This window comes from Parasteatoda tepidariorum, chromosome 10, assembly GCF_982258835.1.
Source record: "Parasteatoda tepidariorum strain Cologne lab strain chromosome 10, Ptep-v5.0, whole genome shotgun sequence".
NCBI classification, from domain to species: Eukaryota; Metazoa; Arthropoda; class Arachnida; order Araneae; family Theridiidae; genus Parasteatoda; species Parasteatoda tepidariorum.
This window is the reverse complement of record NC_141764.1, coordinates 83974894-84000495: the sequence shown is the minus strand read 5'-3', so window position 1 is coordinate 84000495 and position 25602 is coordinate 83974894. Positions and strand designations below refer to the sequence as shown.

At 28.8% G+C, this 25602-nt stretch overlaps 1 protein-coding gene across 1 annotated transcript in view; it reads right to left on the bottom strand.

Annotated features, from left to right (window-relative positions):
* Positions 1–5006: 5006 nt before the first annotated feature.
* Positions 5007–25602, bottom strand: part of LOC107448674 (uncharacterized) — a 56719-nt gene continuing 36123 nt past the window's right edge. Inside the window, exons 3-17 of the mRNA XM_016063971.5 lie at positions 21874–21966; positions 20310–20444; positions 20033–20146; positions 19130–19212; positions 18213–18318; positions 17362–17419; positions 16392–16486; positions 15986–16138; positions 15591–15699; positions 14091–14910; positions 13120–13349; positions 11673–11789; positions 9921–11573; positions 9785–9837; positions 5007–7089 (exon numbers count right to left, since the gene is read on the bottom strand). Of these exons, the coding sequence (XP_015919457.3) occupies positions 5752–7089; positions 9785–9837; positions 9921–11573; positions 11673–11789; positions 13120–13349; positions 14091–14910; positions 15591–15699; positions 15986–16138; positions 16392–16486; positions 17362–17419; positions 18213–18318; positions 19130–19212; positions 20033–20146; positions 20310–20444; positions 21874–21966 (5157 nt within the window). The 3' untranslated portion in view covers positions 5007–5751. The remainder of the gene's footprint in view (positions 7090–9784; positions 9838–9920; positions 11574–11672; positions 11790–13119; positions 13350–14090; positions 14911–15590; positions 15700–15985; positions 16139–16391; positions 16487–17361; positions 17420–18212; positions 18319–19129; positions 19213–20032; positions 20147–20309; positions 20445–21873; positions 21967–25602) is intronic.

Sequence of the window (25602 nt, the reverse complement as noted above, 5' to 3'; positions counted from 1 at the left end):
AACACGGTTCCCAGCAGATCACCGAAGTCAAGCATCACTGGCTGCTGTCAGCGTGCGGGTGTGTGACCACTTGGATCAGTCTGAGTAGGGACCGAGGGTGTGCAGTATTGGTCCTCGTTAAACTGTTCTACCATAAAGTTCTCGACTTCGCGTGCAGGTCGCCGGGCTACCGAAGCGGGGGTGTCATCCCCTCTGCAAAGGATCAAACCTCAAGGGATGTTTCCCAGACCGTCGCCAATAGCCTATTGTGTAGCACTAGTGCGACGTAAATGATCAACAACATCAGACTATTATTAAATAATAAATATTTACTAAAAGTTATTTTTTGCATGGAATTATCTTTAGATAAAAGAATTTTATAATAGTGTGCAAAATTTTTTCAATTCCCTTAACATTTGGGGGTCCAAACTTTGGATAGCTCACCCGACCCAACTATTTTTTTTTTATTTAAACGACTTAAAACTCCTCATGCACCACAAAGTATAGCATGAGGCTTACAGTTGTAAGTAAAAAACAAAAGGAGAAAAATTTACAAATTTACATTAAAAACAAAATTCCGCAAGGCCGCAAGACTTTCAATACTTTTGACCAGTTCTGATAAGACAGGTGGCCAACAAATTGAAAGACGTCTCAAATCAGTCTTTAAATTCATTCGGGCACTCGCATAGAGACTACAGTGAAGAAGAATATGTTCAGCGTCTTCATCAGCATCACCGCAAGCACAAATTCCACTGGTCTGCAGATGGAAACGAAATAAATATCTCTTAAAATTTCCATGGTTTGTTAAAATTTGGGTCAATTTAAAATCAGTTGCAAAGAATTTACATTGCAAACGGTGAAAAATGGATGGAAAGAACCTTTTCGTCCAGAGCGACCGAGGCGAAGCAAGAAATTCTGCATTCCAGTCCGCAATGATTTTATCTCTAGCGATGCGCTTCCAGTGAGAAGCTGGAACAGACAGATTGCAGCTACCTCCTATATTACGGGGGTTAGAAAATCAAATCTGTTGAACAAAAGTTATGTTTATTCAGGGAAAGTATGTTTTTGTGTCTCATTGCGTTACTTAAAATAAAATATCGTGCACTAATTAATATGCATATTTGAAGTCACACCCTCGAATTATTAAGATGGAGCCCTAGAACGTGAAGATCCGATCATTAAATCAAAAGTTATTCAGGGTGGTACGTTTTTGGTTCACTGCACGTAAATGTTACCAATTTACGGCATCTCACCTAGGAAATATGACTGGGGGGGGGAAAGCTATTCATGTTGTCTCCTCTTGTCCCCCATGTCCACAGTAGCCTCCTTTTCCTCTAAATATAATGCTAATCATAAAATACCAATTTTATAAACCTGTTGAATCCGGTTACTATACCGTTAGGAAGGTCTTTTCAAGACAAAATCATTATAATAATTAAAATTATTTTTTAGTTTCAAATCTAAAAGTTTTTGATCGCGTTATGGAAACTGAAGGAAATTATAGACTTTTTTTTCTATCTGCACATATATCCACATTTCAAAAAGTCCTAATTGAAAAAATATACAGAAATTTTTTCTCTATTATATACATCGATTAACAAAAAACAAAGTTGCTTTACTCCAATATGGACAGGTCCTTAGAAAATATAGCTACATTTCGAAAAGAATTCGTTCTTGAATATTTGGTCTATGCATTCATGACGCCATGTAATCATATCGCTGGTTCAAAACTAAAACGACACTTCTGCACTCATTTCTCATTCAAATAACATGAGAAGATAGTACAGAAGTGTCGTTTTAGTTTTGAACCAACGATATGTGGCAAAATCATGACAAAGAGTAATAGTTTTTTTTTTTTTTTTTTTTTTTTTTTTTATGAAAGAAAATTGAGGAAAAGCCAAAGCATATTTGCTAATTAAAAAAAAAATTCTTCCTAATGGTTTGTCATGGCAATAAATTTTAATTGCTACGGATTTCTAAGCTAATGCTCATAGCTTTTTTATTAAATTAAATGCGTTTTTTTATTAAATTAAATATGATTTTTTTAATATAAAATAAAGATTGCATTTCATTTTTTAATGGAAACAAAGTTGTTTAAAACCCTAAAAATTCGAAGTTCCAATTTAAAAAATTTAAAGGTCGTAATAATTTCAAAAATATAAAATAAGAACAAAATCCATGCACACAATAAACAGTAAAATTATCTATTAAAGTACTATACAAATAAAATTTTATATACGAACATAAAAAAAGCAATTTTTATGTTACCATTCTTATAAAAGAATTCTAACAGTATATAAATATAAAATTTAAATGTATTAAATGAGTTAATGCAAACATTTACTTACCTCCTTATAAATAAATTTGGTTTTCTTGTTTTCCAAGGAAAAAATTTTTTTGAGAATGGGAATTATTGATATCACGATTTATGTTTGAAAAAATGAAGTTGCAAATAATTTTAAAAACTCTTAATTAAAGTTAAATTTTAATTTCAAAAATTAAACAAAACAAAAGGTAACAGAAAATTTATATCTGAATTAAAAATGGTTAGTTTAAATGACCCAATTAAATGAGTTAAAAACTGGAATTTAACTGCAACGTTTTACGTTTGTCTCAGAAAAAATCTCTTGGCAAAATGACCTAAGTAAATGTTAACAAGAGTCATCCCCTTGGACCCCTTAAAAGCTTACATCCGTTTTCCTAGAAAATCTAGATAATTGCTAGTTTAAGACAACTTAAGGGACATATAGATGGTACTGTAAATATATGACATTTTATAAAAGCACAAAAGAGCCCAGGGTCATAAAAATGATTTAGACAATTTAAAGAAGGCAAAGGTCATTTTCCCAAGGTGTAAAAGGAGATGGCTATTTTTTGAGGAGTCAGATAACTGTGGGTCAATTCTGGAGGGGTATGAAGGTTTTAACACCTTCATACCACCCACAGTCAAAAGATGCTTTCAAATATATCTATTAGTCTCAGTGTAGAATGCATTTTTCAGGATGCAAAGCAGTGGTGCTTATTTTAGTTTTCTAAACACTTGTTATGTTTTTTATGATGTGCTCCTCTTCTCTTTTCGTGTTTTTGTTTTAAATTTTTTTAATAAATTAAAAGTTGTAATATGTAGAAAAAAATTGAAACAAAAACGAAGCATTTTTCATGGGGGGGGGATTTCTATTTCAATTTGAAAAATAGTTATTAAATTAGGAAAAAAAGTAGTTTCTTTCTCTGAAATTCTCAATTCTGCTTTACTTTATTGTAGCGAATGTCAAATTTTCAGAAGGGGAGGCTAAAGTTTTCGATTTGGAAAATAGCTTCAAAGTCGAAAATAAGAGTTAAATATAAATTTTATTCGACTTTATTCTTGCGAATGTCTGAAATTCAGAAGGGGTGAAGTATATTCTTCACCCCCTCACTTTAAGAAGAAAATAAAATTTTCTTTTTGATAAATAGCTTCAAGGTTTTTTTTTTTTTTTTTGTAAACAATTTTACTGAACTTTATTTTTTCAAATGCCTAAATTTCTGAAGGTACGAAAAAATTTTAGCCCTCCTTACTTTATATCAGAAGAAATTAAAGTTTTCTATCCCCTTACTATAATTTAAGAGGAAAATGAAGTTTTCTGTTTGGAAAATATCGTCGAAGTTATGAAACAAAAAAATTTTTTTCTTCTAAAATTTTCAACTTTACTTGATTTTATTCTATTAATGTCTAAATTTCAGAAGATGAGAAGCAAATTTTTCGCCCCCTCACTTTTATTTGGAAAATAGATTCAAAGATGACATTTTTTTTTAGTTACCAATTTTTATTATTTTTGAGCATTTTGAAATTTCAGAAGGGGCGGAACAATATGTTCGCCCCTCATTGCTATTTCGGAAGAAAATAGAGTAAAAATTGGAAATAAAATACTTTTTCTACTTTTACTTTACTTTTCCAAAAGTCGAAAAACATATAAATCGCCCATAACAGAATAACTTGATGTATATCTCTTCAAAGCTGAAAAAGAATAGCTTTTTTTTCCCTCTAAAATTACCTATTTTACTAGACTTCGTCTTGGCGAATAACTAAGTATCAGAAGAGACAAGGCACGTAAATGTCAGAGGAATATAAGGTTTTCTATTTCAAAAATAGCTTCAAAATTGAAAGGAAAAAAAATTTTAAATTACTGATTTTACTTGACTTTATTTTTGTGAGTGTCTAAATTTCAGGAGGGGCGAAACGCATCGTTTGCCCCATGATCTAAATTTTAGAGGAGACCTCTGCCACTGGGTCTGACGCAATCAACTACATGCAGCTGAGGCCTTTCCCCTTCTCTGTAAAGCGTGTTTGTTCTTTTAAGAAAGGAAAATAATTTGTGAAAAGGTGTTTTACCGTTATATCTATCTTAACACAATTTCTTTCCTACACATATATAATTAGAGTGCTTTATTTTGAAAGAAAAAAAAAACATGATGTGGTCTCTTCATATGGGGCCCCCTTGACCGTCGGGGCCCCGGGGCGGTGCCCCGGCGTAGTTACGGCCCTGCGGGCTACCCCTTCGCAGAGGATCAAAATTGTGATGGCATGTCTTCGGATCATCCTCCGGGATGTTTCCCAGACCGTCGCCAATAGCCCATTGTGCAGCTCTAGTGCGACGTAAATTAACAACAAACAAATCATATTAATTAGTGAAAAATTTAAATTGATAACAAATTCTGAATTTATAATTTCAAACCCAGTTCTAAATGGTGCATATAATTAAGAAAGTTCTGAACATATTGAGAGAAGATTTTTTACATTTAATAAATATTAAAAAGTTGTTGTCAAGAATTAGGATCGATGTCCTATTTTTTTTTTCTTCCTAAGGTTTATAAAATGAGTTAGTTTTCAATAGGAAAAGATGTTTCGTACATAACTGCCCATTGCTGCTTATTTAGTAAAAATGTCCATAAACTTCTGTCACTGAGCTTGTCAATTTAGTTTTTGAAAGATATTTAATATTAAAAAATAAAAATTTAATCAAACAGTTGCATCATTAAAAAGAGACAAATAAATTTTTCATTGTTTTATTTAAAATATTTACAAAGCTTTTAAACTTTATACAACAGAGCATTATTATAAAGAGAGAGAAAAAAACAATTAATTATTTTTTGCATTAAAAAAAATAATTTACAATTAACAAACAGTCTCTTTGGCACTTGTAAAGATATGATCATTAAAAATATTTACAAGTATGATGTACCATGGTAGTTTATATATACACAACTGGAATGTATGTATGGAGTTGAAACTGAAATCGATCATTCTGTGCCAGTGAAACATTTGCATTTGTGCATTTAAAACAGTGAGATCAGATGGAACTCAAAAATATACATAAATTAAAAAACAATATAATAATTAACAGCTATCACAATCAGTTAATTTTTAACAATCTGTTTTATATGCACTTTTATGTACAATAATAAAACCGCAATCAATAAAATATTATAGAAAAATATTAAATAAATAAACTTCAACTTTAAATTGCTATTTGATTTTTCATCCTTAATTCAAATCTCCACAAAAGCGTCTTTCAAATTTTAAGTTTTACAAACTGAATTATAAATTTTATAAATGAGTTGAAACAAAGAATCGGTTGCTTGAATTTCAAAATCTATGTCAAACTCTTAGGAAATGAAATGAAGCTTTTTGTGCGTTTGATTATGAACCTGGATGTGTTTCTATCACAGCTGAAAATAAAGTAATTTTAAACAATTGAAAAAAAACAATAACAGTTATAAATGTAATTAAAAAGTTCAGTCACTTGGTTTGAACCGTGATAAATAGAACTCACAGTCTGTGCAGTAAATTTTAGGAGATGTGACAGGTTTACTATGACACAAATTGCATGAGGATGGCGAATTAACGTTTGCAGAATCAGAATTTTCATAGTCATAGCTCCTGCCACTTTCCACTGGGTAACTATTACTATAACTGTTACTCAAAATCGGTATTTCACCTTTTCCTGATTCCACATGCTGTTGATAAACTCTTTCAAACAAAGGATTCGATGAGAAATCAATTTCGTCATATTCTGCGCAAGCAACTAGAACAACCTCGTCAGAAAATGTCACTGTTTTCTTGGGCCCTTGTTTCTTTTTTGGAGGATTGCTTAAGCTTAGCTGTTCCATAGGAGTAAAACCTCCATCGCTAGGTGAGGTCTTGATCATTCCAATCCTTTGCAAAGCTGTCGCGTAATCAGGAGGTTGAACTGGTCTTTGTGATGCGCTATTTTCAGCAAGTGGTAATCCAACTGCATGAAGTTCTGCAGGATGAGAAGTTGGTTTCAAAACGGATTTGATAATTTTGGAAGGACTATCAGATATATCAGATGAACTTTGATAACTAATCTCACTAGGGTTGTTATAATTAAAATCAGACCTAACTTTTAAAGCAGATTTCAAAGGCACACAGTTAATTTCAGTTTTAATCAATGATTCACAAGGTAAATTTTGTGCATCAGGAGTTGTATTCTGATTGTCCACACTTGACTCTCTTGAATCCCGAGAACTAGATACATTAGGTTGAACAGTTAGGTTTCTGTTTTCAACAGTTTCATTTTTCAGAAAAGATGGTAATTGTGGGACAACTGGCTTAAGAACTTTTTCAAATCTTGAAGCCAAACTTTTAACACTGTTGGCAGTGTTTGTAGCTTGCACTTGATGGATTTGATTAGATCTATTTGTAGCTTGTGCTTGAGAGATCTGATTGGATGCACTCGGATGAGATAGTTGGTGAATTTGATTAGATGTGTTTGTCAGGGACATTTGATTGGATGTATTGGTATAAGGTGGCAGTGGAGATGCGTTTGTATGAGACATTTGGAGGATATGATTGGATGTATTTGTGAGACTCGTTTGGTGGAACTTATTGGATGTGTTTGTAGCTGGCACTTGATGAATCTGACTGGATGTAGTTGCATGAGGCACTTGATGAGTTTTATCATATGAGTTTGAAGTTTGCATTTGATGATTCAGGATGGAATTATTTATAGCTTGAATTTGCTGCACTTGATTGGGTGCTTCAACTTGAAGACCTGCACTAAGATTTGAAGAACTTACTCCATCTACTTCAGAAATACTTTCTGGGAGAAGCTGAAAAATATTTACATTTTTAAAAATGAATCAACATAATAGCTCTATTAATTGACTGAGTTATTGATACAAAAAAAAAAAAACTTTCAAAAATAAGCTATTTTAAACAATTTGAGTTAAGGTTTTTGATACTTTTTAAGCTAAATTAAAATGAGGTAATTAAATAGATGTTAAGAATAGATTTAATGACAGTCTTGGAACTAACTCAGAAAATATTTTTAAATGCAAAAAAAAATTTTTTTATTAGGTATAAAAAAAAACTTCACTTTAAATGTGATTTATGTCATTTGCAATAAAAATATTAAATCTGTTTTAAGTGATAAGTGATAGATATAATAAGATAAGTGATAGATTAAATAGAATTAAGTGATAATGATAGAAAAATAAGTGATAGGTCAAAAGAAAAAGAAAATGTTTAATTCTTATTTCAAAACATTTCATTACATACTGCGTCACCTTACTATTTATACAAAATATCTATTTACATATCTATTATTTATTTATTTTTTTAGTTTCCTATTTTTATTTTCTGCGTTAAATTTGAGTAATCTCAGCTATTTTATTGAGTTAAAAAGTGCAAGTGAAATTTAACGAAACAGTAATTTCTAATTTCAGAAAGAGTAACTTCCAAATTCTCAGAAAAATCTATTTAAAACTTACTAATACTAAGAAGATAAATGAAAGGTACTCTCTCTAGCTACTACCAGTAAATTAAAACTATTACACTAGTAATATTTGTCAGAAATATTTATTAAAGATGGTTTTTTTTTAAGGATTTCTGGAAATAAAAGAGCTTTATCATACGGTATCCTCAAATGCATAAAAGCATCAAAAATATAACATCACTCACCTTTTAAGTGTTAATCTCTATGTAAAGCAATAAAAAGAGAAATAAGAGATTATAACCAACGAATAAGAAATAATACATTATATATTTCATGCAAAAGCCATGAGACTTGACCTGAAGACTTTTAAACTAATCAAATAAATATTATGAGGAATTAAAAATTATTAAATTTCTTGATGTTAATTTATAAAAGTGAGTTAAAAAGAAATAAAATGTGAAATTTCTTTATTAAAACAAATTTTCCATTAAGAATAGTCAATTTTAAGTTATTTATTTTAAGTGTATAACAAAGGTTGTAAAAGTAATTTGTTGAACAAATATTTTATTGAAATTAAGTTTATTGTTATTATTAAGACATTCAATTTATAATAAATATTCCAAATTTTCAATAACTATGGTTGAATCGTTCCTTTCGTCATTTAAATATCGTTTAAAAAAATCTTCTATTTACTTAAATAATATAACATATTTATTCTCAGTCAGTTTTAGCATTATTTCTTTTAAAAACTTTTTAGCAAACAAAATTACAGTAAATTCAAAAAAATTTTCATCACATGAATTTGCAAATCAAAAAGATGTGTTAACAACTAATGGTACATATTTATGAAAAAATATTTCTAAAACATTTGTCTAAAATAAATAACAAACTTGCATGCTTAACAACAAAATAAAAACAGCTTTATAATAATAATATTGAGGGATATTATAAATCGACTATGTCAACCTTCATCTATCAAAAGGTACCTCAAGATAGAATCAAGTTAACATGTATATATATACTAGTTATTATATTATATATACTAGTATCTTATATATACTAGTGATTTGGTACTCAATATTTATAGTGGTAGTTACGCCACAATACCTTATGTTTTGAACAAGAATAGTTATTAAGATTAATTTCCATTCATTGTTTCAGCTAGACTAAATACAAAGACAAAATATATAGTAAAGAATACTTAGTAGGACAGACTAAAAGAAAATGTTTTCTTTATTTATTTTTACTTTTAACTTTTGATAGGGATGATAATACTGTGAAACCCCAGGAAAGACCACTTCTATGTAACGACGTCCTCTATTTATGGCCACTTTTAAGCGGCACAGAATTTTTTTTTACATAGGTTTTGTATAGAAGGAGAAGAGGAAAGACCATCAAAACCTCTCCCAACGACCGGGCTATCTTTCACACCAAATACGGAAAAGGTTATTTAGGGAAACAAAAAATATTAACAAATCAAATAAATAGTTCAAAAATATTTGTGTGAGGCTCTTATTTGGAGCTCTTTTTAACGATCTCTAAAAGAGATCTACAACGTTATGCTGCAGTCAGAGTGTACTAAAGACGAAGCTTTCAATGATTTATTTATAGTTAAAATTAAATTAGAAAAAAAAGCTTTTTAAGAAACAATTAATCATCCCAAACAAACAAACCTTAAAGCTAACTAATTTTTATGATATAAACTTAAAAACATAATTGTTTGTTTATTCAAAACAGTTCTATCTTTCATAATTGATAAATTTGCTTTTACACATAACTATATCAGTAGAAATCATCTTTATTGACGCTAAAGGTTATTTATCGATCCAGTTTTCATGACACCAACACAAGTGCCATTTCAGCCAGAAAGTAACACTGAGTAAAATTAAAAGCGCTTGCAAAAATCATGTACCTTCGATAACATTTTGAAGTTAATGGAGATAACCCCTAAGAACTCCATTAACAATCATTTTACTTGTGGAATAGAAAGTGGTCGCTCTCGAGAGGTTTCACTGTATACTAAAAAAATTTCTATAAAACAAGAAATTTGATGAAATAACAGAAGTGAATAAATTCTAAAAAGTAATTACCTTCCAATTCTTTTGGTAATAGTTAGTTGGTTCTTGCCTCTGATATTCAACAGCTGAAATAGAGAAAAACAAAATTAGAAATTTTTAAGCTGATTATAATTTATAAATTTTAACAAACATTTGTTTTAAAACTAACCTTTGTTAGGTATTTGGGGCTTCATTCCTCTATCAAGATTGTTTGGCTTTATTATAGATTTTATTGGATCTTGTTTGCTCAAAAATTGTTGTTGCTTGCTCTGCAATTCTTTTAGCCATGATGTACCTTCTCCATGAATGGCTAATTTTGGAAGCATGGACAATCCTTCCCTTTCAATGCTACTGGAACAATTCTGTTGATTCATATTAACTGATGATTCTTGTTTTTGTGACGATTTGTTCAAAACTTGTTTTCTTTTAGCTTGTAATTCAGCAAGGAACGAATTGGTTGGCTGTGGAAGATCCAAATCATTAGCTTGTTCATCAGAATTTTGATGATAATTATTTACAGAAAATGAATCTTTTGGTACGGTGTTTGGTTTGATGGGTGAAAGTGGAATTTGAGGGGTTAAAACTGGAATTGCAGATGGAATTAATCCTGTTTTAGGATAACTAGCATCAATTGGTTTATACAATGGTAAAGGTGGTAAATTTTGTTCACATTTTAATGTACTTGTCATAAAAGGTATTTTAGAAGGTTTTGCAATTGTATTGTAACTAGTTTCAATTTGAGGCTCTTGAGGTTTTTTTCCTATTGAGGGAAGTGTGTGAATCAACTTGAGTTTAGGACTTGGTAATGCTGGAGATTGGACACTAGGAATATTGACTTTCAATGGTAGGGCTCTATGTGATAAGTCCTTCTTTACAAGAGCATGATGGGGTTGATAAACATTCCGTTTGATTTGGGCTGTTTTAGTATCGTTAGGGCTGCATTTAGACTTCACACCTGATGAGTTAGATGGAACTTCTATTAAGGCATCATCCAGGAAACAATTTATTTGATCTGTAGAATTAGAATCCTCCCTAAGATCTGGTAAGCTCCGATTTTTGCGTTTCATAAAGTTACCCATTAACTTCCTTTTAATTTTGTGTTGCTTTTTATCAGGTGTTGTAATGGGTGAGAGCAGGTCTCTACTTCCAATGTCAGGTGCAGAATTTCGACTGTTTGCCTGAGGAACCTGAGAAGGTTGTGGTTTGGGAGGTTTTTTCTTTGCATCACCATCACCTTTTGGTGGGGTATCCTTCTTACGAGTTGGGGATTTAGCTGGGACTCCTTCAAAGCTTTTCCTATCATTACTTGAGTGACTTTTCCGTTTGGGACTGCTCTCAGATAGACTTTTTGGCTGATCAACATTTTTCAACATTGTTTCATTCAAAGCCTCACTAAGACTTGTATTCTTGCGTTGTTTATTTAAGAAATCTTTATAAACTTGGTCATCTTTGGCTTTTGTTGATCCAGAAGCAGCACTTTTCTTCTTACTTCCTTTCTTAGGCAAAGTTCCATAAATTTCAATATTTTTTCCAAAATTATCACCGTCATCAGAATTAGGAGAGTTCTCTTTATTTCCAGATTTAGAATGAGTGCTGTCTTTGCTACTTTGCCTACTGTGCTTTGAGTGTGTGCTATCTCTACTTGACTGTCGACTGTGATGCCCAATGTGATTTTTCTGTTTTCGCCTTTCATCCAATTCGTGGTCTTTTATCCTTCTGTACAAATTAGAAGACCTCATCACACACGTGCTGTGCTTCTTTTTTGCACAAATTAAAGATTTAGAATTGTTGTATGGAGCTTCCATGGCAGCCCTTGCTCGAGCTGTAAAATAAACAACATTAGATTAAGAACTGAAATTAATATAAGTTTAATACAACAAAGAAACTAATTGAGAATTTGAAAATTTTTATTTCAACTTACCAGCAGCTGAATCACTCAATAAGGCAGCCATTACTAAATCACCATCTTTTTCTTTTTCGTGAGACTTGGCAAGCAAAAGATCAGCTTCGGCACATAATTTATCACAGTCAGGTGGTCCTAAAAGTTTAAATTAGATTTTTAATAAAATCCATTAAAAAAAAACAACTTCATACAAATAATTATGTTTCAAACTTTAAGCGTTTAAATTAAATGAAAAACGCAACTCAAAAAGTTTAAACATACGAGAGTATTAAAAATATATTTGTGAAAGAAAATTGTTTTATTTATACGCTCATTATGCTTGTACAGTTTATTTTAGCGATATTTCCGACAACTATTTGAGTGACTTAGGCGTCAAAATTGGGTAAATGCCTCTTAGAGATAAAATATGGGAAATGGAGAAATGAGATAGCAAAATGCATCACAGATCATTTATTGAATAATAATTGCAACATTTTAGATTCCGGAAAACTAAAAAACAAAAATTGCTCATATTGAAGTTAATGAAAACAACTGCTACAACAATAAAATAAAAAACTTTTAAAGAAATTGCAAAAATAGTTAGATTAATAAATATAACTTAATCAAATTACAAAATAGTTAATTCTGAACTATGAATGACTTTCAATTAAAGCGTTTAGTTTATAAAACAATAGCAAGTTCTGTTTTACTTTATTAATTATAATTTAAGTACTTAACTTAAAACTAACAAGTTAATTTATATCTGAGTCTCAAAAGTGAATTAGATAAGCCACAAAATAGTCTATTTTATTTAGTTACAAAATTTAAAAATTCTGAAATGTATTCAAGTTTCAATACAATCTAAAAAGGAATTACATTACATATTATAACCGACAAACTAAATTTTTGAACTAAAAATATAATAATTCTGGTTTGTTATTGTTTTTTAAGACCTTTAAGTAATCTAAAATAAGCTTTGCAATAATCTAAAATAAAGTTTAAGAAACTAATAAACTTTGATATAAATTTACTATTTTATGAAGAATCCTAAAATGTGATGGGATATTGTAATCAATTGAACAAGATCTGGATACATGTAACGCTGCACTAAAGTCAAGATAAAAGAAAAAAATACAATGCTTTGTATGTCTGATTCTGACTCAAAAAAAATATATTATAAAATATAGAAGTTTTTATGGTATCTCAAAATATATAGAATTTCTAATATTACATCTACCTAAAAACGGGTAAACTTTACCCTTAAGTGGTGATCCATATCCAAAATAAATAAGAGAGGTAAAAACTCTCTTGTGAGTTGTGGGCATTGTTTTGCGATAAATTAAATAGGAGCTGTTTTTTTTTTTTAACAGAGCCACACAGAACAAAATGAGATGAAGAAATTCACAAAATAGGATGAAGGATTTAATCAAACGACATCAAGTATCTTTCCTACAAGTAAAGAAGAAAATACAAATTTATAAATTACCTGAATCATCTTTAGTTACAATACTCAATTTCTTGTTCAAATCATTATCTTCTTCTTCTTCTTCAGGAAACCAATCCTCAGGTATCTGCGTCAATCTTGGCTCAACCTTAACAGGAGAACCATTAACTGATGGATAACTATCAGAGCTGGACACTGAGAAGGAATCATATCCATGATCAGAAGAATTGGTGTCTTGAAGCTGTGGTTTTTTATTTAAACCCAAAAGCAACCTAAAACGAAAATTATTCTTGAACATTTTTTTAACAAACATTTTAGGTAGAATATTATTTATTTTTACACTGAAACACTAAATAATAAAGCATTTGGACAATAAAAGCTTACATCTAGATAACTTTTCATAAACATGTTAGAAAATAGGCTTATCCTCACTTTTCAATTTTCTAAATATTTAAATGTTTTGCATCTAAGAGCTACTTGATAAAAAAAAAGTTTATTTCTTTGCATTGTTCATGGATCTACCATTGAAAATTATTTTCAGAATTTTAAAAAAAATGGAGCAGAAACTAATTAAAGGTAAAAGTTAAACTACTATTTATTCCTAATCATTAAGGTTAATTAATTATGAAGGGTGGTAAAATTACAACAAATTGTTAATTTTTTATAGTCTTTCCATAAAACCTAAAACACATCTTTTACTATAAACATATACATTGAACAGTATGTTACACCTTTTATATGAACTATCATATCAAAAGGAAAGGCTCAGAGGGAGGATCATTTTATTAGATTTTTCTTCTGAATTTGTGAAAATCAACTTTATATTGTATTGAAATATCAGACAGCAATTTTTAAAAAATCAGTGAAAACTGCTCTTTTTAATAGTGCATAAACTAATAACACAACTTAATAAGAATAAATTAGTACTTAATGCTTACTAATAGCCATAATATTGAACCTATAATAAAAATTATTGAATATAGAAGTAAAACAACTGCAAGATATTACTATACCTTTTCGAAGCAACCACAGCTAAGAAAGGATTTTCAGCAGAGTTGCAACTTGAAGAGCTGTTACGGTCACTACCCCAAGATCCAGAATCTCTACGAATTAGCCCATTGTCCAGCTGGTTGTTCAGTGGACTGGGTTTACCGCACTGAACATTGTCAAATGACTCCAAACTACTACTGCTGTTCCTGTTGCCAATAGCACTTTGACTGTACGATCTGCACAAAGTCATCTGTCTCTTTTGGTGATTAAGAACACTTTCAACGGCTTTCCTACTGATGTACATGTCACTCACTTCAGCATCTTCCTCAGTAAAAGCTGAATCACTGTCTTTTGCTGCATCAAAATCCTTAACTGCATTAGAAATATCAAGAGCATTATACATTTGCAAATCTCCATTGGGTATGACGCTTCTGGTACCATTACTTGGTAAGTTTGCTGGCAGAGGCAATTTTGAAAAGTCAGCATGTTCATTTGACTGCTGTAAAGAGTTTAAATACTGCAAATTGCTGTAAACTGGTAAATTTGAATTATGATTCGTTTCATAAGCATAGTTCATGAAATTTGCACCAGATCCTGTGTTTTTTATCGTAAGTCCTTGATCTGTGATTTTATGCGAATTGGATGAATACTTGTCTGGCATGTAATTGTTCACATAGGGATCTTGAGCTTTAGCACAAATTGTTAAACCATATTTTGGTTTTGAATAGGAACCCATTTGAGAATTTTGGAACTTGAGATATTGATTTATCACAGCTTGTCTTTGGTTCATCACAGAAGGTTTGTTATAAGGATCACATAGAACACCATTCGGATGAATATGATCTAGAAGTAAAAAAATTAGATGAGTTTCGATTTAAAAAATCGTTTTTTTTTTTAAATTTAATTACTGTTTTGTATTGAGCCATAAATTGTAATTTATGGCTCAATACAAAAATATTCAGTGTCTGTGCTTTAGAAAAGGTTGAGTATTAAGGGTTAAGAATTGAAAAAAGTCTTTTTTCTAACAAAATTACCAAACAACTAGTTTAAAGGAATGGATTGTGCATTCCTTTTTTTTTAAACAAATATTGTAATATAACAAAAAAAAAACTCTAAAAGTTAGCTCAAATATTTTGAAATTTAAACATTTACAATAAAAATTTCGAATCATGACTTCATTTATTCGCAGATATAATCTTTATTGGTTAGTCTAATTGCTTAACAGGGTGCATATGTTCATTTGACAAACAAAAAGCTCATAATATAATCATTACATAAACTGAATATAAGAGAAAAAAATATAATTCAACTGCTTGTTAAATTTCCATAATTACAATAATAAATTATTTATAAGACAAAATTATATTTTCTTGCTTAATTTGTATTTCTTATTAATGTAACCACTTTTTTTTTGGACACTGTGTTTGTTTTGTTTTAAATGTAATGAAAGAAAAGGAAATAGTTTAAGTAATTTAATTAAATAAAACTCCAGCATGTCAAGAGGAAACTAAACTAATACATACCTTGTTTCATGGATGAAAATGAGCTATCTGGATTGGCAAATAATAACAAAAGTGGTTGAAAACGCCCCTTTTGGCATTTTTCAACAACTTGTTCCCAGCTTGGCCCCACCTAAAAATAAATAAAATTAAATTAAAGTTGATAATAAATCAAATTTTCAGTCCACTTTATTTTCCAGGCATTTAACTTTCACATCAATTCAGAATTTTTAATAACTCAAAGTAATAGATAATTTTTACTAAAACCTTAAGAAAAGAGAGTAAATAAAAATCTTATAGAACAGTTGCAATATTTTAACAAACTGATAGATAAAATTACTTATTAATTATTTTTTTTCTTCATAAAATCATTTTAAAAAATAGATAAGGAATACAATTTGAATCTTAATAATAATTACCTCTCTCACGGTAGCATCATCAAAATAAATCCAAACACCTAATTTTGTGTGGAAGAAAAAAGTTGAGTAGTGCTTTCCATAATAGGTAACCACTCCAACCAGTTGATGAGTTGTAGCATTGGCCCATTCAGAATCATAAACATTATGAAACATCTGTTAGATATAATAAATAACTATTAGACAAAATATATAATTCAAAGATCTCTATGAAGTTTACGACATTCTTAAATTTGTGTATTTGAGCATTGTGTATGTTTTCTTAACTTCTAAAATAATAGAATACCAGTAAATGTTTTAAAAACACATGAAAAATAATGGACATTACGAATAATTTGCAAGCTCACTTGCAAAAATATGTTAATGCTGCATAGATCAAACTCATGAAAAAAAATTTTTGTTCACTTACGTCTTGTAAGCCCAGGTACATTCCAATACTGTGGAAAACATCAGTGATGTGCTGAAGTGTTGGTGATTCAGAGTCCCATACTAGACCAATGCTTACTAAAATAATAAAATTATACAATTCTGTAATTAATGATTGCAAAACAAAAAGTTCATCTTATGAGTTACAAACCTTATGAGTATACAAGTATATGAGTTACAAATCTTTTTTAATAATTAAGTCAAGCAATACACATAGTATTTATATTTATATAAGATAAAATATTACTGAAAAATATAACCTTATTATAGAAATGTAACCACTAATGTTTTTAAAAATATACATTTTCAACAAAAACATTCATTCAACACAATTTAAACTGTATATTATTATTATTCAGAATGCAGGCTGTTCCATAAACACCACCCTTAATAATAAGAATCCTTATCAAAATGGAAGATACATATTTAAGTCTGAAATCAAAAATTAAGCAAAGAAAAATAAAAACATTGTCAAAATCTGAATGAATTGCTATTGGGGAAGAGAGAGTTAAAAATCATCCAAACCAATTTGATTGCCTACCAGATGAAATTTCAAGGTATAATAAACTTCTTTCACCCTCCCAGCTTCCTGTGAAATTCGATATCTTTATTATTTCACCAATTTGTGAAATTATGATAACCTTTCACCAGCAGAATTATATATTAGTTTTCCCCCCAATATGCAAATTTTTAATTCATTTTTGATGAAAATTTTAGATAGTATAGATATAGGGAGGTCATAGCAGGAGATATATTTTTAAAAATGAATATCTAGAAGTAAGAGAAGTGCAAATTTTTAAAAATAAAGTATTTAGACTCATAATTTTATGAAGAAAGATATATAGATATTTATAGCTCATTTAGTAAAAAAAAAATTATGAATAAAAACTTACAAATTCATATCTAAAAAATGAAATTGCAAATTATCTGATTATTTGCGCAACACAACTTACCGACTTCAGGGTAATTCATGAGAGTTTTCTTTGACTGGATACTGCCACCACAACCACTCTGAAATTAGAAATTTCAAAATTGTAATTTATAAATTTAATCATATTTTTTAAGTCAATAAAAAAAAATATCTTACAAGTTTTCGTATTGGTGAGATAAAAAAATATACAATTTTTAGGGGCAGGAAAAATTAAATAAAGAATGATAACCAGGAATAAATGAAAAACGATTCCTATACAGTTTACTAAACTGTTCTTATTTCTTCAGTTATATGAGTAATAGTAAAAAAGTTTATAGACAATTCTACAGTAAAGTTTTAAAAAATAAACTGTTTAATTATTTTTGCACAATTTAATAAGATAAACATATCGTAACATTTTCTTAAAAGCTTAAAATTATTTATTAATAATGATATATATAACGCTTTTTTTATGTTTTATAAAAACATATATATGAACAGAAAAAATATCTTCAAATTTAAAGAGACAATTTTTTAAACATTGTTTCTCACAATTGCGAACTCGATAACTTTTTCAATTTCCTTTATATAATGGTATGGTTTGACTACACTAAGAATTTTTTTTTTAAATGTTTATAATAAGTTAACCAATGAGAATATAAATTATAAGAAATCATATACAAGAAAATTGGGAAAAAATTAAAGAATGAATTACATAAGCCAATATTAAGTCTAGCAGCAAAAAAAAAGTTTCAAGTTGTCTTCAGAAACTATATTCAATTTAATTTGTGAAATTTAAATTAATAATTTATTAGAAATTATTTTAGGTTTAGTTGGTAACGAAATTAGAAAAAAGTTCAGGTGTTTCACGAAAATAAATTAATAAAAACGTACTGGGCATTCTCTTATTTCTCCCATCTCTCCGGCTAATCTCAGTAACTTTCCAAATGAAGTCAGTTGTCTGTTACTTGATTCATTCAACATTTCTGTGGACTTAGCACTGTAAAAAAGTTTTAACTTGAGTTTCAAATAGCATGAAAAACATTTTACATTTATGCATTTTAGCAAAATCATTTAAATATAGATAAAATAAATTATAGTGCAGCGTAACTACCACTATGATTATTAAACATCAATTTACTAGTATATAAAACATGCTAACTTAATTCAATATTGAGGTACCTTTTAATAGATGAAAGGTGGCATTGTCTCATGGTCTTTCCCTACAATAGTGTAGGTATGCTTTTTGACTTTCCAGATTTTATGCAAGATTTAAAATGAAAATAGTAAGAATTTAGATTATCTTTTAACATTTTAAGCTTTTATGAAAATAGAAATGTAGTTGTAACGTAAATATGCAAAACCTATTTGTGCATTAAATGCCAAAACATTTAGTATTATCACTCACGATCTTGTGATACCTTTAGTCTTCTGATACCATTTTTCTGAAAACATTTCTGTTACATAACATAAAATTTATTATGCACACTTTTTTTTATTTATTTTAATTTTTCATATTTTTGTTTCTTTTGATTTTGTAAATAACTGCTATTCATGTTTCTCTTTTTTTTTTATGTTTCTTCAAAACATGATTCAATTTATTGACTCATTCCAAGGTTTAAATTACTTGATTTGAAGCAGATTAGAACTTTTGATCTGAATCAATTAAAGTCCTGTATTTAAATCTCATTAAGATCAGTTCATAAAATAAAACAATTTTTAATGAGATTTGAACAAAAATGTTATTTAAAATCTGATGGTTGAAAAAAATCTGATGGTTGGTGATTCAGAACACTTAAATTAATACGTACCATAAGGCTGATGTTGTAACATAATGTACCATTTGGGTAAAAGGAAGAGGTTCTGATGCTGAAGAACAATTTTGGCACATTCGCTGAAAGGAATTTAATTACAAGATTCAATATAGATTAAAAAATTTCAAAAACAAATATACAGGAGGAGTCCTCAAAGTTTTTTTTCACAAAATAAGACAAATGTATACAGTAAAGAATTCCTGATCAAATTACAGTAAAATATACTGTAATGGATGGTGCACCCTGGACACACCATCCATTAAAATACATTTTTACCATAAAATTTTATACTGTAAAAATTAAAGTAATATTTATTTCAGTACTGTGGTTTCACAGTAAATATATTACTGTAAAAATGAGCCAAATTATTAAAATTTTACATTAATATTTATTTAATTACAGTGATTTTACCGTAAATGTTACTGAAAAAGTTATTGTATATTAGATTTTTTATTCCATAAAATTTTATGGTAAAAACGGATTTTTTTGGACCATAATTTGGTACAGTATTTTTTACAATTTTCTTTCCTAACATAATTATAGGTTCTTTCATTTATTTTTCTTATTCCATTTATATTCCATAAAATTTATGATAAAAATGGATTTTTTGGACCATAATTTGGTCCAGAATTTTTTACTATGTTCTTTCCTAACATATTTATAACTTCTTTCATTTATATTTTTTTATTCCATTTATATTCCATAATATTTTATGGTAAAAATGGATTTTTTGAACCATAATTTGGTCCAGAATTTTTTGCAGCGTTCTTTACTAACATATTTATAGCTTTTTTCATTTATTGATTTTTAACAAAAGATTGTAATTACAAAAAGACACATTGAATACCCTGTATGTCTGATATTTTTATGTAAATTTAATAACAAATTTAAATATAATACCTGCTCAACCAATGTCATTGCGAACTTTTGATGAGGAATGCAGTTGGAATGACCACACATATCATCGCCTTCTTGGTTTGCTATGTGAACATGAATTCGGAGAAGAATGTTTTCCTGAAAAAATTTTGTAAAAAAAACATTAAAAATCATTGATTAAGTCATATTATTGTGACAGCTATGCACAAATTTTTAGTCATCAGAAATTCTCCATTTAAAAAAAATTTATTAAATTTAAATAAGTATCACAGCTCACTATGAACATAATGCATTAACTTACAAAACATTCGGCAGCGTCATCCATAAATCCCAGTTGAAATCGTCGCTGATCGCAAAATGTTTTAGCCAATGCATGACGCAAGGCATCAGGGGGCAGAGCAGATTCTTGGCTATATTGAAATTGTGTAAACAGCTCCTGAAAATATTACGCAACAAAATTAATTTACGAAGATGCCGTAGAAATAAGAACATAGACATTTTTAACTGAAATATTATAGTAATGCTTAACTACACATTCGGGAAAATCAGTTCAAAGTCGAATCATACTTTGAACCGCAACACACAATCGAGTTCGTAGCAACCATTAAATTGAACCTAATTTCCATTCAAAGTGAGTTACAAAATATGTTGACTCAGTTTAAGATAATTTGCACCATAATATCGTTCGAATTTTCAGCAACCTGAATATGGTGCCTAAGTTGAACCATATTAATGATATAGTGGTTTAACTAGAACGGAAGCATGATTCACCTTATTGAGCTTTCAGCAAATCTGCACTGTACTTGTGATTGAAAACACCGATATTATGATCCAATGTTAGTCCGATTTTTTCTGAGCGAGTATATTATTGTTCAACACAATTCCAAAATTCCCAGCAGGCATTAAAATAGTATTCTTTAAAAAAAATATCCTATACGTTAATATACTCTTTAATTTATCAATAAATATAAATTATTAAAATTTTAAAAAAATCTGGTGATTTTTTAGAAATGAAGGTTAAAAAAAATTACTTCTTTATTAAGAGTACTAACCATTAATATTTGAATGTAGCAATTTTTAAACAAATCTTTCTTACCACCATAAATAAGACCTCTAAACAACAGAAATCCTTGAATGCCCCGTACGGGGAAATAAACACATAATCATTGTTTAAATTGAAAGGACAATTAGCGCACATGTCCCCATGTTTTTGTTTCATTATACTCGCTTAACTTACAAAGTCAATGTTTGTTTCTTTTCATCTCTTTCTCTTAATTGTTACAGAATAATTAGGTAAAAAAAAATAAACTATGGATCTATTATTCAAACTAGCAAATATATAAAAATAATTGTTTTTATGTCACATCTGATGATATAACCTTGAACTTTTTTCTTCCTTCTACTTTTTCTGGCATGTGAATCATATAAAAGACATCTCTATTTTATATAGCATGGTAATTGCATTTTAAAGTAAGTGTTAAATCTATTATAATGTAAAGAGACGAAAGGGAAAAAAATCATTTATGCTCTTATCGTAGTATCAAAAATCGAAATGCAAATCCGGGACCTTTTTTTTCTATAAATTTTATAGTCTATCTTCTTCAGAATACCACCATCTTCAAATAATTTTTATAAAATTATTTAATAAAGTAAATAATTACTTTAAAAATATCTGGTCGGTTCTCTTATTTACTCATTTATTATTCTGTTGTTATTAATCGTTTTAAAAAGATTATTTGCTTCTGAAAAAATTTCAATCCAACTTAAATATCATTAATATTTATTTTGAATTTAGTCTATATTATTTCATTTGTTTCAAAATCTTAACATTTTAATTTATATTTCGAACGAAAACTGAATCTTACCTTTAATGCACAGAATATACAAGACTCTGCCATACATGCATGACTAGATACTTCTCGAAAATTTCTTCGAAAGGAATCCAAATGCCAAAGTACCTGTGAATTAAAACTCATTTAATTTCTGAAGTTCGGCATTTTATTTTTATATAGAAGTGAATTTGCATGCATTTAAACTTCTTTTAATCCGAAAAAAAGTAAATTCTATTTGCACCATTAAACCACAATAGAGACATAACTCATAATTTCGATGCTTGTATTATTGTATCATTCTAATAAAAAATTGACTAATTGGATACCTTGTTTATGAAGTATATACACAATGTAAGTATTATTTGTAACATTTTAAAAATTCCACCTTATTCCGTGCGAAAGTCTTAAAATTATATGGTTTATTTAGTGTTTAATTCAATGCTTTATGATTGCAGGCATTAAGTAGTGAAAAAGTTTTACTGTTATAAAAGTAAAAGCTAATTCCAAATATTTTTAAAAGCAGACACAAAAATTAAATAACTGGATTTATAAATAAGAGTACGAAAAAATTTAATATTTCTAAATATAAAGCACATTTCATTGACTTCAAATTTAAATTCTACTCGCATAAATGCTGTCAAAAGAAGTTTCTAAAAGAGTAATTATTCTTTAAACAACAAAAAAAAAACAGTTAAAAAAAAGTATAGTTATCGTCTGAAAAAGTAATCAATATCAAACGATTTTGAAATGCACAAGCATTCATTTAGAACAACTGAAACATGCATTTAACAAAACACTTCGACAACAAACATAAGATCTATAATAATTTCATGTTAATACATCAAAAATTATATAACACCAAATATTTATTAAACCCAGTAAAGAAAAAAAATATATAAAGAAATAAAAATTTTATTAAAATTCAGACAGCAAAAGTTACATCTTCCATTTTGCTCTTGACCTCATTTGATGCCTGGAGCTGGTAAAGATAAAACTCTGATCATTTCTAATCCATCTGAATAAATAGTAGCTAAGAAGCAATACCTGTTCTCAGATTTAATTAAGGTACAGGTTGGTGGATTATTTTGAAAGACTTCACTGTTAATACACTACTGTAAAACCGTTGGAAACACTACTTGCTGTGCTTACTATTCATGAAAACATGACATTTGCATACGTTCTCTTTTTTTTTTTCTTTATAAGCTTTATTTAAATATACAGAATCTTTTGGTGATCGCAGTAAATTGCGGTTAGTATAATTTGGATGTGAAATAAATATATTTTAAATTATATAATTTATATTTAAGCTAAGAATTTAACTACATCGCTATAGAAGTTCAGCGAATACATAGAAAAGTTCGACTAAAAACACCAAAACCTGTTTGATTACCGCATGAAATAGAGAAGTCGAAAAGCGATTGTTAGAATTATCTATATATGTACTAAATAATACTAAACAAATCGACTTTTTATACTAAACAAATAACTAATGCTATTGAACTGAACATAAGGTACAAGGATAAGATATTATATAAATAAATAGTCATAACCTATTACTAATTAATTAAATTAAAACCTGAAACTGTAAAAGCAGTTAAGACAAACAATAGATAGATAGATAAGATAGAAAATTCGATTTCTGTCCGAAATCCTTTTATTGCCTTGCCATAGTCTTAAAATAAATTTACCAAAACATCAAACGGTAAATAATATAATTTATCGTTTTCTAAGTTTTAATCAAATTCAGCAAATGTCCTATTCTATCATTCTCAATCTTAATAGGTGTTTTTATTTTTATAAACTCCAAACTCCGATGATCTCTAACTTTCATTGTAACTAATAAATAATCTTAGGTTAATGAACAGCTCATAACACAAGGGAATTTATCTAAATTAGTAGTCATTAGTTTAATTACGAATATGCAAATCCTGAAGTTCTAATCCATAAACAATGCTCATGGCAGTTAAAGAGTTTATATAACAGCAAGATATAAAAATTAGATGTATGTCAATATATTTTAATTTCAACAATCAAATCGATCGAGTCTGTATTTCTCTAACAGAATTTTTTATTACTAGTTCCTTATCGTTCATATTAGACAAAGGAACCATAAAAAGTGCTGCTTATAGAAACATAATACAATGCAATGCACTAAATATCATACTTGTTTTTTACCTACATCTTTATTAAGAAGGTGGCTCGGCTTGAATAAACACATTCAAAGAAAAACTATATTTAGAATATCTAATAGTTATCGGTGTTTGAAAAACAAACATAACGAGTAAAGCATGTTGTTTGTTGTAACTGATAGTGAAAGATGTCGAACAAGGAATAAAAATTATACTGATTGCGAAATTTGTTGTTTCGAATTTCTACTTCCCGTTTCACCAGACGCGGAAGCCAGCAAACGATTCTAAAAAGCGTTAACTTACAACTTTCAGCCATTAATTTAATTTGCAGCTGATAGGTTTATTATTGCAACGATAGATAAATGAAAATAACGAGGGAATCCGACTTCATACCTTTTTATGAAAAAGCTGAGTTAGTGATAGTTAATTTTATTTTACTAATACCGGGTCTAAGCATACGTTAAATAATCAAATATCATTTCTCTTATAAATGATATACACAGAGATATATTTAAAATAAACTTTTAAAAAAAAAAAAAATTACATACAAACGCAACTTTCCTGCAAAAAAAAAAAAAAATTAAGTATAACATGGCATTTACAATTATATGATAAATATGATTAAGAAGTCAAGTTTTGATATAACAGTATCAACTATTTTCATTTTTATAATTTATCATTAAATAAGTTAATTAAACGCTTTTTTTTTTTGCTATTTATTTCTGCTTTAAAATTATTGTAGGAAAATAAAAAGGTGGTAAAATTTAAGACTAAGTACAGATGGACCCTAAACCTTATTTGCGTTGATCAAGGTCTGTCGTCAAACTTAGAGACCCTGATACAGGCATAAAACATCCACTTAAAAGACAAAATTAGAAGGAGAATTTTATCCGGTTGACTGTGTCAAACTACGTCAAAATTAGAATTCTGTCAAACTAAAATTTGCTCCATAAAAAAAATTAAATAAAAAAGGTACAAAAATTAGAATTATTCACAAATTGTAATTATTAGAATCTTCGAATTTCTTAACGAAAATTGCAGCAATAAGATGAGAACTTGTTGACATATCTGAGACCATTTCGTGACATATTAGTGGAAAGTTTCACACTTCTACAAAAACTATTAAAACCTCCTATTTCGAATTTAAATACGTATATAAAACTCAGCTAACTCTACTGCAACGAAACGAAAAGATATTACATAAACATTAGCAAACACTGCTTTATGAGTTTGTTGACATATTTCTGCTCTGGGATTTAAGATATATAATGTCATTTTCATTCGAAATTAATTTTCTTTTTTACTCTTGAACAATGCTAGTAGTTACAAGGGAAATATTTACTTTTAAAACAATGAAGGATTTGTTAAGCAATTATATATTAAACTCCCTGAAGATGTAACAATAACGAGGTAAAAAGTGGAACTTTTTTGTAAGGACATAATGAGATCTTTTCCCATTGAAAGTGGGCAAGAAGAAGAACGCTAATTTGCTACAAATGAAATCATTTTGTCATTTAGAAAGTCATAAAGCGAATCAAGCTGTGATTCTCACACAAGACACCCATATTCTGTCATGCATGGGTGGCTGTTCACTTCAGGCCATCTTTTTGCACAAAAAAGAAAATGAATGAAT